This window comes from Ambystoma mexicanum, chromosome 13 (assembly GCF_040938575.1).
Source record: "Ambystoma mexicanum isolate Mex_15411 chromosome 13, UKY_AmexF1_1, whole genome shotgun sequence".
Lineage (NCBI taxonomy): Eukaryota > Metazoa > Chordata > Amphibia > Caudata > Ambystomatidae > Ambystoma > Ambystoma mexicanum.
Window position 1 is genome coordinate 370,725,773 of NC_090938.1, and position 15,416 is coordinate 370,741,188.

General features: G+C 52.1%; 1 protein-coding gene across 5 annotated transcripts in view; it reads right to left on the bottom strand.

Annotated features, from left to right (window-relative positions):
- Positions 1–15,416, bottom strand: part of TOX4 (TOX high mobility group box family member 4) — a 583,240-nt gene that overhangs the window by 44,325 nt on the left and 523,499 nt on the right. For all 5 annotated transcript variants that reach the window (XM_069633904.1, XM_069633902.1, XM_069633901.1 and 2 more), the window contains one exon: positions 6,365–6,543. In XM_069633904.1, the coding sequence (XP_069490005.1) occupies positions 6,365–6,543 (179 nt within the window). The remainder of the gene's footprint in view (positions 1–6,364; positions 6,544–15,416) is intronic.

The following is a 15,416-nucleotide window of genomic DNA, read 5'->3' on the forward strand; positions in this document are numbered from 1 at the left end:
TGGATCGGCGTCATCTTGCTAGGATTAGGCAAGCAGACCAACTGTTTGTAGGATACTCAGGTCACAAGTTGGGACTATCCATAACAAAACAGACCATTTCCAGGTGGATTATTTTGGCCATTCTGGAATTTTACAAAATGGCAGGGAAAGAGCCACCCCAAAATCTTAGGGCTCATTCAACCAGGGGTATTGCAGCCTCTTCGGCCCTCCAAAGAGGGGTACTGGTCCGAGACATGTGCGGCTGCGACATGGTCGTCCGCACATACATTCACAAAATTTTACAACCTGGATTCATTCCTCCACTAGTCAAGAGACCAGATTTGGCAAAGCCGTATTACATTCGGTTCATTCCTAAAAGGGATACAGGACATTATTACTCCCACCTCCAATAACATGCCACTGCTATGGGAGTCTATCAAAGATAAGGAATACGTCGGAGGACACAATCCCTTCGAAGAACAAGTTACTTCTTACCTTGTAACGTTCTTTCGATGGGATGTTCCTCCGACGTATTCCTTATCGCTCCTCCCATCCATCCCCGCAGTAATACTTCCCTTGTGGTTGCAGCTTACGCTCCTTCAAGGTCAATAACCAATTCAGGCATGAATTATCTTATGCTACAAAACGGAACTGAGCAACGGACGCCCCGCGTGGCTATTTATGGGCATGGCGACGATACGGTGGCTGTCGAGGGACATCGACTCGGCGGACGTCGACGCGCAGCGCCCTCTACAGAGAAAACATTTCCGAGGCCAGGAAGCTGAAGACGAATTATCAAAGATAAGGAATACGTCAGAGGTACAACCCATCGAAAGAACGTTACAAGGTAAGAAGTAACTTGTTCTACTCCTCCAGACTTGGCACGGCACCTGTAGGTCTCCTGGGCCGATGAGCGAGAGGGTTGATGGTAGGACGAAGCACCTGCACCGAATCCTTGGCAAGAACTTTGGGATTTTCCGCTGGAAGTCCTAAAGGACGGCCGTCGCTGTTGCAGCGTACCCAGGGCACGATCCGTCTGTGTCCACCTTGATTGCCTGAAGAGACTCGTCCACGGTCCTCCCAAACAAATTGTCCCAGTCGAAGGGCATGTCCAACACCTTCGACTGAACATCCAGGCGAAAATTCGTGGCCCTCAGCCAGCCCCGCCAACGAAGGCAAACTCTGTTGCCCATTTGGCAGAACCCTTTGTCGACGATGTCCGTGGCCATTTTAATGGCGTGGTCCGATGCCACTTCACCTTCCTGTAGGTTCTCCAAAGATTCCGCCCTCTTGAGGTCAGGCAGGAAGTCCAGGATGGGAGCGATCTTGAACCAAAGTTCCCTATCGTAGCATGCCACAATGGCAAGGGCGGCCTTGATGGTAGTCGCTGCCGATGTGATAACTTCGTCCCATGGCATCCAACTTCTTCTCCTCACTATCTGGGGGGAGGAGGCTGTCTAAGCGGAGGAGCCCCAAGATTTCTTCTTGGCTGCCGCCGAAAACACAAAGTCTGGAGACGGTTTGAATTGCAAGCGAGTCCTGCACCCTGTATTTCTTCTCATAACGGCCCCTCTTCGCCGAGGCTGAGGAAGAGTTCATCAGGTACAACCTCTCCTCCCAAATGTCATCCAAGAGCGTGATCGAAAGTACGGTCTTCCTCTTCGCCTCGCGGCGCTGATACAGGACACCCTCTTTCTTCTTCTCCTTAGGGCCAAGCTGGAATAGCTCTGAGGCCCTGGAGATCATGGCGTGGAACGAGCCTATCTTGTCGGGCGGTGAAGATCTGGGGGGTGGAGACGGGAGATGCCCCAACCCGCTGTCGTCCGTGCCAGTGGCCATCGTCGCTGTGTCAGGATGCGTCTCATCCCTTGGAGGGGAAGGGGGGGTTCAAGACGGAGGCAAAGGGTGGCAAGAAGGCAGAGGATAAACTCTCCTCTTCTTGGATGGCGGTTCCCCTGATGGTACCAGCGCCGCAGGAGGGGCCATCAGCGCAAGAGGCATCCTCTGGATCTCCGAGCATAAGGTATGCAGAGCAGCGAGACTGTCCACCGAGATATCTCCAGGTGGTTGCTGAGGTGGCTGTGGTGACGGAGGAGGGGGCGTTTGCGATTTAGGCTGGTCCTCCAAGCCCTCACCGCCAAGCTGCTCCTCGTCGTCACCTTCATCATCGCCCTTGTCCGGATCCTTCCCGTAGGGCCTGTTCTCAACGCATCTTTCCTCCTAGAAGGACTGGAGGTTGGTAAGCTCCTCCTCCGAAGAGATATCCGTGCCCTGGAGGGCTACCGTGCCCCCCCCTTCTCTGCGACCAAGGGAGACTGTTTCGGTGAAATGATAGGCATCATCTTCTCTAGTATCTTTTCGATGGGCTGAAAAGAGAACTACCTCCTGGCAGGCAGGGATACTCTTGCCTTTGGGGCCTTGCCCTGCGGATCCGCCACGGCGGTCTTCGCGAGTGACACCACCACTCTTTCGATGGAAGGTTGGGTCTTCGTCAGATGCACCTGGGCCTTCACGGCCTTGGTCGAGCCTGCGGCTTTCACCTTAGGGGGAGGGTCTGAGCCCAGCTCCCCCTTGGCCTTCTCTGGAGGGCCTGTCTGGGTCTTCTCGAAGAGCTTGCACAGATGGTCCGACTTCCTCTTTGAAGATCCTGAGCGTTGGCTCATGGTCGAAGCCGTTGCACTGCCTTGGCCACAGAAGAGCCCGTTGCAACAGCGCTCCCGGAGACAGTGGACTCGCGGTGCTTGGCATTATGTTGGGCCCCCGTGGGAGGAGCGCCCTCAAAGGTCTTAGAAGACCGCTCAACTTTCTTCTGGGCCGGCGAGGCATGCTGCCGGGACTCACCCAGAGCAGGGGCATCGGCCTGCAGCCACTTGCTGAGACACCTGCGCCGATCGCTCAGCGTGCGGGGCACCATGTCCTGACAAAACGCACAGTCATCCTTCACGTGCATCGGGTCTGAGTGCAGGCAGTAGAGGCACAGGGAATGTGTTGTCCGAAAAGATGTCCCGCAGGCCATAACCTGGGCAAATTTTGAACAGGGGTGCTGAGCCCTTCTCATTCTCCATGTCCACGCAGCGGAGGCCTTTAAGAAGCTTCTGGAATCTGCCAAGAAGTAAACTTGATGAAATTCGCCCTTGAGGGGCGCTGAAGAATCCGAAAAACGGGTCTCTGTTAATAGGAAGGTAGAATGATGGAGCTTGAGGCTCGATTGACCGAAAAAAATAAAGTAAAACTCTTAGAAAAAACAGAAAACGCAGTAAAAGCGTGAGAGCTAGCACAAGGACTCCCAACACTTGATAAGGTAAAAATCTGAAGATGGCTGCCAGAGGAGGAGCTTAGGTAGAGGGCAGTCATTGGCTGGGGGCAGTGATTGGTTGGTAGGAGAAAAACAGTTCAGAAGTGAAACAAACTGTTTTTTTTATTTACTGAGGATTCCCAGCCTGACGACGGGGAATATTCATGAGCATGTGAATCCATGCCAGGCCCCATGCTGGAGAATACCAATTTCCTGCTCTGTCTTTCACTGTGGTGTTTTTACCAAAAGGTTTCTATTTAAAATATGTTCATATGAAATAAATTGCATATTTTCTAAGACTAATGTATTCCATTATGTGTGCTGGCTGCCTTCATAAGTTATTGTTATGGAATTTATATTGACGGCACCCCTCTTTCTTTAAAATGTTCTTGATGGGAGCCATTGTTTTAATATGCGCTCAACGTGTGCATTGATTACTAACTCAGAATGTATGCTGTCATTTTATATCACACCAGGCTTAGCCTATGCAGTATTTAAGCGATTTGGGCAGTTGGCTTACTTGCAACACTCGTAGTTATAGTCTCAGTAAATTTGAGTGTGCTGTGCTGCATGTGTTACTGTAAGCAGCTTCTGCTCCTGACTGACATCCTCACTGCTGCACCAAAAGCACTTTGAACGAAAGCTTAATGTAAGTATTAGCATTAAGCATGCCAGTCAGGCAGTCATGCCCCTGATAAGACTACTCCGAATTGAAGCTTTCCTGGCTGAAATGAACATGCACATTTAAAGTGTTAATATTCAGTCACATAACCTCCTTTCAAAACCAGGACCTTTAATTTGTAAAAATGTTTGTGAAGGGCTGAGACTCACAGTGAACCATGCACCCTCGTCGCACCCCTTGTGTTGTGCAGTCTTGCATTATTTTCTGGGTTGTCAGTCTTAAGGGGTCACGTGCCCGTGTTTTTCTACTGGTATTATTCATAAAAAATTGTCAGAGGGTAAATGTCTTACGCAGTTTATTTCATGATGATGATCAGGGAGTCGTGCAACGCTAATGACATGTCATGCCCCCATGATGTCGAATTGCAATTACTTATTAGGTGCTTGATCCTCGGTCTAGGGAATTTGAACCTCTAAACTGCATGTAATTAACACCTAGGCAGTTGGAATAAACGCTCTCAGTTCCGGAGGCACCGGAGTCACTGGCGAAATGAATATAACTATTTAAACAATCTGCTGTAAGATACAAACATGGGTGCCAACTTTTAATTTTTGCTAGTAGGGCTTATGCTAAGGGGCAGAAATTCCCACAACAAACAAGCGTAAATGCTGTACCCTTCTCCAGGTCAAAACCACACATTTTTCAGCACGTTAGGAGCAGGAATTGGGGTGGAAAAAGACAAGATTACAGGCAGGTCTAAACATATCTCAGCAACAGTCGCCTGAATGATGAGCTGTCTTTGTAACATTCGCCTTTGAAACTCCCTACTTCTCGTGGCCTGTCTCCTCCTATCCCCAATCAAAGCTGAGGTGATGATAAGGCAGCCTCTCCACTTTGAAGTGGGCAGCACTTTACTAATTTTTCATGATGCATGTTAACATTTCAACAAGCCTGCTGAACATAGCATCAGAGGAACCAAAAGACTGGCTGTGCCCAGTGACTTAGGAGAGTGGGGTTGCAGAATCTCAGTGGGGGGGGGGGGGGCAAAATTACACTCTTGCCCCTGCTGTTTAAGGAGAACAGGGTGGGGGGGGCAAATTCACCCTTCGCCCCCATGTATTTGTCGCCTATGGCACAAAGGTTGCCTTTGCTGCGCAAGAAATGAAAAAAAACTGCAGACACATGCCAGGTAAAAGGCTCGCACAGATCGACATGGCAATTCACGTGTACGGGTCAACACAGCTTAAAGCCTCGAACCAACTCGAAGCGTCCCTTAAATTTAATGCAGCTGCTCGAGTCCAGTAAGTCTCCCCTATCTGAATCCAGTGCATTAGACAGGAAAAACTCCTTAGGTCTGCGGTCACCCGACCATAGCCTAATCGACTGCTGCACTTTACGCAGGCTATAATCACCAGGTATGTGCAGCCACCTAGGATAGAGTCCAGTCGTAGTATCCACACTCCACATCAGTGAGACTGCAGCCAGCACACCCCAAGCAGAAAAGCTACAACAGGTGCCACGAGAGAGCTTTTATAATGTGTTCTGCAAATGCAGGGGAAAATAGTTACATTAGTTAGGCTCTTGGGGGGAGGTTGCTAAGCAGAGGAACTGCGGGATCTGCTTTCTCGTTCGCCAATGCCGAATAAATTACTGTCAGAGTACAACAAAATAAAAAAATGCACCCTTTTAAACTCGATTTGCCATTCCCTGACCAAACACAGGTTTTGCAGCCATTCTCTCCACCATCTGTGATCCTGTCTCTGGGCACTCAGGCCTAGCAAACAATTGCAAATTACAAAAAGGGCTCAGTATTGCAGCACGTTTGGAGGCCCTGGGAAGTTTGGGTGCTGCCTATGACTGAGAAGCACTGTCAGAGGCAGCTGGCTTCTGCTTTTAAATAGACAAACCTGCAAGGCTCTAGGCAGTCCCATACAAATAAGGCAGGACATACTCTGTGTTCGAGCTTGGGTGTCAGAGAAGACAGTGTGGCTTCTTTCACTGTGCTCATTGCAGTCTTTGTGTGTATGTGACAAAGAAATATATTTTATTTAAAGCTAGCCACCAGCACTATTACAGTAAAACCGTATGATGCAAATGACAGGTTTACAAAATTAAAGTGTGCACGTACTGTTGCAACCCTATTACAAATATATCAAGGATGAGGAATACAGGGGAGGACACAATCCATTCTAAAGTCGTTGTTATCATTTAATAAATCACTCATTAGAAATGTCATCACTGTGTCTGTATCCTTCTTATGACCCGCCATAACTCTTAAGCCAGAGCACAAAAACAGACCCACATTCAGTCGGACTTTAGATTAAGTCAGACAGACGAAAACAGTCCTAAACCCAGAACACCAAAATGAACAAGGGGATGAAACATCAGGCAAAAAGGACGATTTCTAGCCAACACTCGCCTAGCTCAGTAAATGACACAGATTTCAAAATCCTTTTTAAAGTTATTACCTGCAATGCTTAGCAACACACTCATTGCTGCAGTACTCATTGTCCCAGTCCTTGCTCTCCACAGGCGGGTTCACGCATCCGGAACGCACGCAGCGAGGCTCTGGAGAGCCCGACTCCGGGGCCATTGGCGGAGAACTACTGACAAGTTGTACTTCCATCTGCTGGGGTGGTGACTCCACCTACAGAAAGGATTCCAAGATAACAAGGAATGGCGATTAGTGTGGTGGGTGTACACACTCTACATACCCTTCTTGCAACCAAGCCGGTTTGTAGGAAAATGTTATGCGACTGACTGCTAATGTAGGGCAAGAATGTGAATAAATTACTAGAAGGAGACTGCAGACTAAGTGCAATGAACACAAACAACAATGACTCTACCGTGAATGCAGTGAAGGCTCTACCTTAGCAAACAATTTAAAATGGCAATACAAGTCAGCAATACCACAGGTCTAGTCAGGTCACGCATCAAGAAAGGCATTTACTAACTAAAGAAAAAAAACATTAAAATAGGACCTTAAAGAAAAATACGAAACCCAAGCCAGACACTAGAGATTTAAAGGTTCTGAATGTTTTACAGTTAATTCTAAATTTCTAAAGAACACTGGATTCAACAGTAAAAAAGAACAGTCCGAATTCCAGAGTGTGACAGATCAACATTAACAAAGTTTTAAGATAACCATGTTTAACTTTTATAGAACAAATTTATGTTACCCACCGTAGTGACTAACGTACTGTCCTTAGTCCCCTTTCCTCCATACTGCATGGGCCTCCGTTCTTAGGGACGGAACCTTTTTCACCAGAAAAAAAACGTCTTCCCCTTTAAATTTAGAGGCGCGCGGGGGTGCGGCTCTGGGAGCATGTGATAGCCTGATTCCACCCACCTGAGCCACACCTCAGACCCCCTTGATGCGTCGAGACAATTTAACATTGCCTAATGACACGATTATTATTTGGGGGCAGGGGGAGTGGTAGGCAAATTTTGTATGCAGTATCCTCTGGGACCACTACACACAACTCTGACTACAGGAATAGGCAAACCAACCTTTGGTATAAGCTTGTACTACACAGTTTTGGTAGCGTGTTGAGCAGCCAGGCTTATCCCAAGAGGGGAAAATGTGAGCTGTAGTGGAGTTACACAAATATTCACAGTTAAAGGTATTCAAATAAACTCTTAGACTCCAGGTTTCGTGCATACACATTTATTCATTTATCAGTCAGTTATAAAGCCTTCTTCAGAAGGGAGCAATAGAATAGTAACAAATACACTTCAATACTGTACACTGAGTTTCTAAATCAGTAAAGACCCTTTTGGGATGGCCCACAGACACAACCTACACCCACAGGGGACTTCAATAACTAGGGTGCTAGGGACATTAATATCTTACTGTTGGCATTTAGAATACCCTTAGAAGTTGGTAAAAGGCAAAGGTTATTAGAACAACAAGAGACCACAAATATTCTTAAGCAGAAAAATACTTGTAGATCCTCCAAGAAGAGTCATACAATTCAATAGGCTAAGCCAAAGTCAATGGGCAAAAGTCTTGTATAGGATGAAGCACTTCTGGTAAGTACATGGAAAAGTCTTTGCACATGTTCTTATGAGTCTTTGATGAAAAGAAGAATCAAATGTAGGGCCACAAGCTGATTAGACTTGTGAGTTGTAGAAGTGGCAAGCGCCCTACAGTAAGAGAAGTTCTCTCAGACGTTTTACAGTACCTTTAAAGATGAAGCAATGATATAGCAGATGACTTCTGTTCCTGTGCAGGTCTGCAGGTCTCACTGTTACTGGGCCTCAGTCGTGGGGACAAGAGGGAGGACGTTGGGGGCTCCTGCAATGCACTGGGACGGTCAAATCTCGCAACCGGCAAACTTCAGTTTCAGTGGCTGTTCAGTGTTTCAGCTCCACGCGTCTACCACAAATAGCAACACTGCGGTTCCTGGTTGTCGAGATGGACTTTCCTTGCTTCTGGGGTCCCGCACTCTGTTGAGGGGGCTGAGGCTTGGTCAGTTCTGCTTCTTGGGAGTCCGGAGGATCTTCAAAAAGCTCTAGGCCAGCTTAAAAGCAAAGCACACAATCTTGTGTTCCTCTCCCTGGCTATACGGTTTCCAGCAGCAACTCTGTGGAAATTCAACCAGCTCCGAGATGGATGTCCGGGTGGTTTACTTGGAGTTGATTGGTCCCACCAACTCAAGGGGAGAAGTCGTCCGTGCAGGGGCTTCTCTGTCGATGTGCACTTGGCGTTCTGGCAATGCAGCAGGGCTTCACCGGGCTAACCAACGGTCCAGGAGTTGCAGCAGGCGTCCTCTTCAAGTTCTGCGGTTGCTTTGTCCAGTGGTCGACTGCCTTCCAAGCCAAAAGACTCACCTTTTATTCAGTTCTCTCCCATTCATTCCAGCCTAGCTGTCACTCACCCATCACGGTGGCTGTCCTTGCCAGGCAGTCAGCCAGCCAATCACCAGAGTGCATTTGGGACTCCTAGGAGACTAAGCACAGGGAGTTTCGGGCACCTCCCTCACTTCCGGCCTACCCCAGACACTCTGGAGCCAGAGGCGGGCATCACTCCTGAAGCCCGCCAAAGGCTAAATGAACAAAGAGACCAAACCTGGTTTGGCACGCAGAGAAACTCTCTAGAAGGACCTTTCCACAAAGATATGACGAAAAAAGAAAAAAACCAAAGTCGGCCTGCAAGGACGACTTCTCCCTTTGAGTTGGTGGGACCAATCAACTCCAAAGTAAGCCACCTGGACACCCATCTCGGAGCTGGTTGAATTTCCTCAGAGTTGCTGCAGTAAACCATATAGCTAGGGAGAGGGACACCAGATTGTGTGCATTACTTTTAAGCTGGCCTAAAGCTTTTGGAAGATCCTCCGGACTCCCACGAAGCAGGACTGACCAAGCCTGAGTCCCCTCAGCAGAGTGCGGGACCCCAGAAGCAAGGACAGTCCACCTTGACAGCCAGGAACCGCGTTGTTGCTATTTGCGGTAGCTGAAACGTAAAACAGCCACTGAAAGTGAAGTTTGCCGGTTGCAGGTTTTGGCAGTCCCAGTGCATTGGAGGAGTCCCCCGACGTCCTCCCTCTTGTACCCACGACTGAGGCCCAGGAACAGTAAGATCTGCAGAGCTGCACATGAACAGAAGACATCAGCTGCATCTTTTCTTCGTTACCAAGGTACTGTAAAACAAGTCTAAGAGAACTTACCTCTAACTGTAGAAGTGCTTGCAACTTCCACAACTCACAAGTCTAATCAGCTTGTGGCCCTACATTTCCATCAAAGACTCCTAAGAACTTGTCCAAAGACTTTTCCATTGACTTACCAGAAGTGCTTTATCCTATCCAAGACTTTTGCCCATTGACTTTGGCTTAGCCTATTGAATTGAATGACTCTTCTAATGAACTCGTATCTGCACTGCTTAAGAATATTTGTTGTCTCTTGTGGTCTAATAACATTTCCTTTTACCCCCTTTTTAAGAGTGTTCTGAATGCCAACAGTAAAATATTAAAGTCCCTAGCACCCTTGTTACTGAAGTCACCTGTGGGTGTAGGTTGTGTCTGTGGGCCATCCCAAAGGGTCTTGTCTGATTCAGAAATTGAAAGTGTACAGTAGGAACAAGTTACTTACCTGTAACTGTTGTTCTCCAGCATGGGTCTGGCATGGATTCACATGCTCATGAATATTCCCCGTCGTAAGGCTGGGAATCCTCGGTAAAGAAAAAAAAAACAGTATCAGTTTCGTTTCTGATCTGTCTTTCATAGTAATAACCAATCACTGGTCTCTGCGTCATACTGACCACAGCCAATGACTGCCCTCTACCTAAGCACCGCCTCTGGCAGCCATCTTCAGATTTGGAAGCACGTGATGAAGTGGCAGTATGACAAAGTGAAGAGCCGCAGAGGGGTAGGCGGGAGGGTTCGCATGTGAATCCATGCCAGACCCATGCTGGAGAACAACAGTTACAGGTAAGTAACTTGTTCCTTCTCCAGCATGGGGTCTGGCATGGATTCACATGCTCATGAATAAAGAATACATAGCAGTACACACATGCACAACCACGGGAGGTGGCAAAGGCTCAACATTAAGCATTACATCAAACTCAACATTAAGCATCTTACCTCCTCTCACCAGGCTCACCTCAGGCGAACAGGTTGCGCAGCACTGCTTGGCCGACCCTGGACTCCACCCTGGAATCCCGATCGACGCAGTAGAATTTCGTGAAGGTGTGCGTCGACCTCCACGTAGCAGCCCTTCATATGTCCAGCAGGGGCACACCAGAAAGGAACGCTGTGGTAGCTGCGATCGCTCTGGTGGAATGGGCTCTCGGACGGCCAGGCAGCGGTCGGTTTGCCAACCGATGACAGTACATGATACAGCCGGAGAGCCATCTGGAAATGGAAGCCTCCGAGAGAGCCTTCCCCTGATTGACAGGTCCAAAGTTCACAAAGAGTTGTGACGTTTCCGAAAACACTTTGTGCGGTCCACGTAGAACTTCAGCGCTCTAGCCACATCCAGCGAGTGCAAAGTCCTCTCAGCCGGCGACGAAGGCGACGGGAAGAACACAGGCAACACCAAGGGTTCGTTGAGATGGAAGTCCGACGGTACCTTGGGCATGAAGGAGGGGTGCGTCCTGAGCACTACCCTCGTGTCGTGAAAAGTCAAGTACGGGGCCTTGCAGGAAAGGGCCTGGATCTCTCCCACCCGTCGTGCGGAGGTGATGGCCACAAGAAACGCTGTTTTCCACGACAGAAACTTCAACGGGGCCGAGTGCAGAGGCTCGAACGGAGGTCCCATGAGCTTGGTCAGCACCACGTTGAGCTCCCACGCCGGGGCCGGAGCCTTCACCGGCGGGAACGATCTGAACAGTCCCTTCATGAACTCCTTCACCAGACGATGAGACCACAAGGACGTCCGCCCCGTGGTTCTGGTGTATCGGGAGATCGCAGCAAGATGAATCTTGATGGACGCGTGTGCCAGACCAGCTTTGGCCAGCGTCAGCAGGTACGGCAGTACTTGGGGAGCCGTAATCCGTAGAGGGTTAATCTTCTGTGCGTGGCACCAGACAGAGAACCTCTTCCATTTGTGTCCGTAGCATTTAAGAGTCGAGGACGCCCTGGCCTTTGCAAGAACCTCTCTGCAGTCGGCCGGTATGTCGTATCCCCCAAACTCTAGCGCTGCAGGAGCCAGGCCTGCAAGTTCAGCGAATTCGGGTCGTGGTGGAGGATGGCGCCTCCTTCCCTGGAGAGTAGATCCGCGTCCACCGGCAGCTTGATTGGCGGGGACGCTGACAAGTCCAGAAGGTCCGGGAACCATATCTGCCTCGGCCACTCAGGTGCGACGAGGATCATCCTGCACCGTGACCTCTTGAGCTGGTTGACGAGCCGGATTAGCAGTGGCAAAGGAGGGAAAGCGTAGAGGAACAGGCCCCTCCCAGGGGAACGAGAAAACATCGCCCATGCTTCTCGCCTGGGGAAACCTGCTGGCGAACCTCCGGCACTTGGAGTTCGTCGCCGTCGCAAACAGGTCGATCTGGGGTGTGCCCCACCGTCGGAAGAGGCGATCCACTAGATCCTGCCGTTGTTCCCACTCGTGGGCCGAGAGCGCAGCTCCCTGCTGAGTGAGTCGGCGATGGTGTTTTTTATCCCTGCCAGATGAAACGGCACCAGAAACATCCTTTGGGCGACGGCCCAATGCCACAGGTCCTGCGCCTCCTTGGACAGTGCTGGGGACCTGGTTCCGCCCTGTTTCCTGATGTAAAACATGGTGGTGGTGTTGTCGGTGAAGATCCTCACCACCTTGCCCTTGAGGGACGGAAGGAAGGACCTGAGGGCCCAGAACACTGCACGGAGCTCCAGGACGTTGATATGGAGGGACTTCTCCGTCGGGAGCCAAAGGCCTCTCGCGTGCAGATTTTCGGTGTGCGCTCCCCACCCTTCCAGGGAGGCATCCGTGGTCACTGTCTCCTGGTGGTCTGGGGTCTGGAAGTCCATGCCCGCCGTCAGATGCGCGCGGGTGCCCCACCACCGGACCGCTCGGCGGAAACTCTCGTCGAGTGTGATCCTCTCCTCGGAGCCGCCCGTCGTTTGGATCCAGTGCGCGTCCAGGAACTCCTGCAACGGGCGCATCCGGAGCCTGCACATGGGAATGAGGTAGATGCAAGAAGACATCATTCCGAGGAGGGACTTGATGGACCTCACCTTGGCCGCGTCGGAAACCAACATCCGCTGTACCTTGCCCAGGATGGACCTGGTCCTTTCCTCCGACGGGGAGGCCAGAAGGGACACTGTGTCGAGCTTCGCTCCCAGAAACAGTGCGTTTTGCGCGGGTACCAGGTGGGACTTGGCGTAGTTCACGGAGAATCCCAGGTCCGTGAGAAGTTGGACGGTCCTTGCCGTGTGCTCCACGGCGAGCTCCCTCGTCTTGGCTTGGATGAGCTAGTCGTCCAGGTAGGGGTAGACGTGGATCCCCTCGCGGCGCAGCTGCGCCGCCACCGGTGCAAGGCACTTGGTGAATACCCTGGGTGCCGACCGGAGTCCGAAGGGGAGGCCTTTAACTGGTAGTGACGCCCTTGGACCACAAACCTGAGGAACTGTCGGTGCCCCTTTAGGATGGGAATATGGAAGTAGGCATCCTCCAAATCCAACGACGACAGGAAGTCTCCCTCCTCCAGCTGACCCAGGACGTGCTGGAGGGTGACCATCCGGAACTTCTGCGCCTTGATGAACTTGTTCAGACGTCGCAGGTCTAGGATGGGGCGCCATCCTCCCGTCTTCTTCTTCACGAGGAAGTATCTCGAGTAAACTCCGGAGCCCCGAAGCCTCTTTGGGACGAGTTCGATGGCGCCCTTCCTGAGCATCGCCCTTACCTCCAGGAGAAGTTGAGGGACGTGAAGCTCTTTCCTGGCCACGGGGGGGACGCGCGGGCACCTTCTTTGAAACTCGAGCGCGTGGCCCCGGGCTAAGGCGTCCAGCACCCAACGGTCGGTGGAGATGGACTCCCACACGCTGACGAAGCTCGCCAGCCGGCCTCCCACCGGGGTGCTTCGGTGGGGGCCCGACCCCACGGCCGGTTCAATCCTGTTTCGACGAGGCTTTGCCGCCTTGACCTCCTTGGCGACGACGGCGGGGTCCGCCAGACTTGCCTCGTCCTCTGTAGGCCTCCTGAGACGAGCGGGCCGCTTGACGGTAGATGGAGAAACCGCCGCCGGAACCTTTGGAGGCGCCCTTGCCTCCGCTGCTCCGAAAGGGCGTCCGTCGTTGCTGCAGAACCCCAAGGGCCCGGGCCGTCTCAGTGTCCGCTTTAATGGCCTGAAGGGAATCGTCCACTGTTTTCCCAAACAGGTTGTTCCCATCGAACGGCATGTCCAGGACTCTGGTCTGTACGTCTTGAAGGAAGTCCGTAGCCTTGAGCCATCCACGCCGCCTAAGGCACACGCCGTTGCCCAACTGGCGAAACCCATTGTCGGCGATGTCCGTCGCAATAGTGATGGCGTGGTCCGACGCCACCTCACCTTCCTGTAGGATCTCCAGGGCATCCGCCCTCTTGTCGTCCGGTAGGAAGTCCAGCAGGGGAGCCAGTTTGTACCATAGCTCCCTGTCGTAGCGGGCCACGATAGCCAAGGCGTTGGCCGCTTTAATCGTCGTCGCTGCAGACGAGATGACTCGTGGAAGGGTTCTTGAGGAGGGCGAGGCCCTCATCCCAAATGTCGTCCAGTAGAGGCACCGCGAGGACCGTCTTCCTCTTGGCCTCGCGCCGTTGATAAAGGAATCCTTCCTTTTTCTTCTCCTCAGGGCAGAGTTGGAAAAGCTCGGATGCCCTGGCGATCATGGAGTGGAACGATCCAATCTCGTCGGGCGGAGAAGCCCTGGTGGGAGGTGACGACGGTAGATCCTCGTCGTATACCTCGTCGTCCATGCCCATCGCTGCCGTGTCAGTCCCCCTATCATCCCCTCAGGTGGACGGGGAGGAGGGCTGGACGGGGCGCGACGGCTGAAAAGGAGGTGGAGGGTGAATCCTTCTTTTCTTGGGCGGAGGAACACCAGAAGGTCCCGGTTCAGGATCCCCCGCCGGGAGAGGTTCCTCCGTCGGCAACGGTAGTCTCGTCCTTATCTCTGAGCATAAGGACTGTATAGCCAACAAAATGGCCGCCGAGTTGTCTTGCGGCGCTGGCAGAGGGGAATCCGACGGGCGATCAGGGGCCCCGTCGGCACCCTCGACGATGTCGTCGTCACCTGCGTCGGGATCCATCCCGACGGGTCGGTCTTCTTCCACGCCAAGGCCCTGGTTTAAGACCTCGATCAGCTCTTCCTCCGAGGTTGAAGCCGAATCTACGACGACGCACTGCCCCCCCTTTTTCTTCCCCGCCGGGGATTTCACGGGGGTCCTATCGATGGGTACAAAAGAGGACTCCCTCCGAGGTGGCAGGGAGACTCTGAGCCCCGAGGTCGCCACCACTGGTGTAGCCTCCACAGGCTGAGCCAGGGCCGCCGTGACAGCTTCGATAGAGGGCTTGGCCGGATGGATTAAGGCCTTCACCACCTTAGGTGCGCTCACCGCCTTATCCTTGAGGGGGGGGGGGGGGCACTGCCTCGCTCCCCCTCCGATGGGGCCTTCGAGCTCGACCGGGGCCTCTCCAGGACCTTCGCCGGGTGCTCGCCCTTCCTCTTACCCGACCCAGAGCGTTGGCTCGTGGCTGAAGGTGCCGGGGAGGGTGCGCCCTGCCTGGCGCCCGTAGAGCCCGACCGTTCGGCGCTCCCGGTGCCAGCGGACTCGCGGTGCTTGGCCTTGTGTTGGACCCCCGTCGCCGGGGGTCCTCAAAGGTCTTAGAAGACCGCTCGGATTTCTACCTCTTCTTCTCGCCTGACGGGCTCTTCCCTTCCAGCCAGTTGGCGAGACGTTGATGGCGGTCCTTCATGGTCCGCTCCGACATATTGCCGCAAAACGCACAGTCCTTCTCCACGTGCGTCTTGTCCTCATGTAAGCAGTAGAGACAAAAGGAGTGTTCGTCCTCCTTAAAGGCGTTCTGCAGCTGGCATCCAGGGCAGACCCTGAACAGCT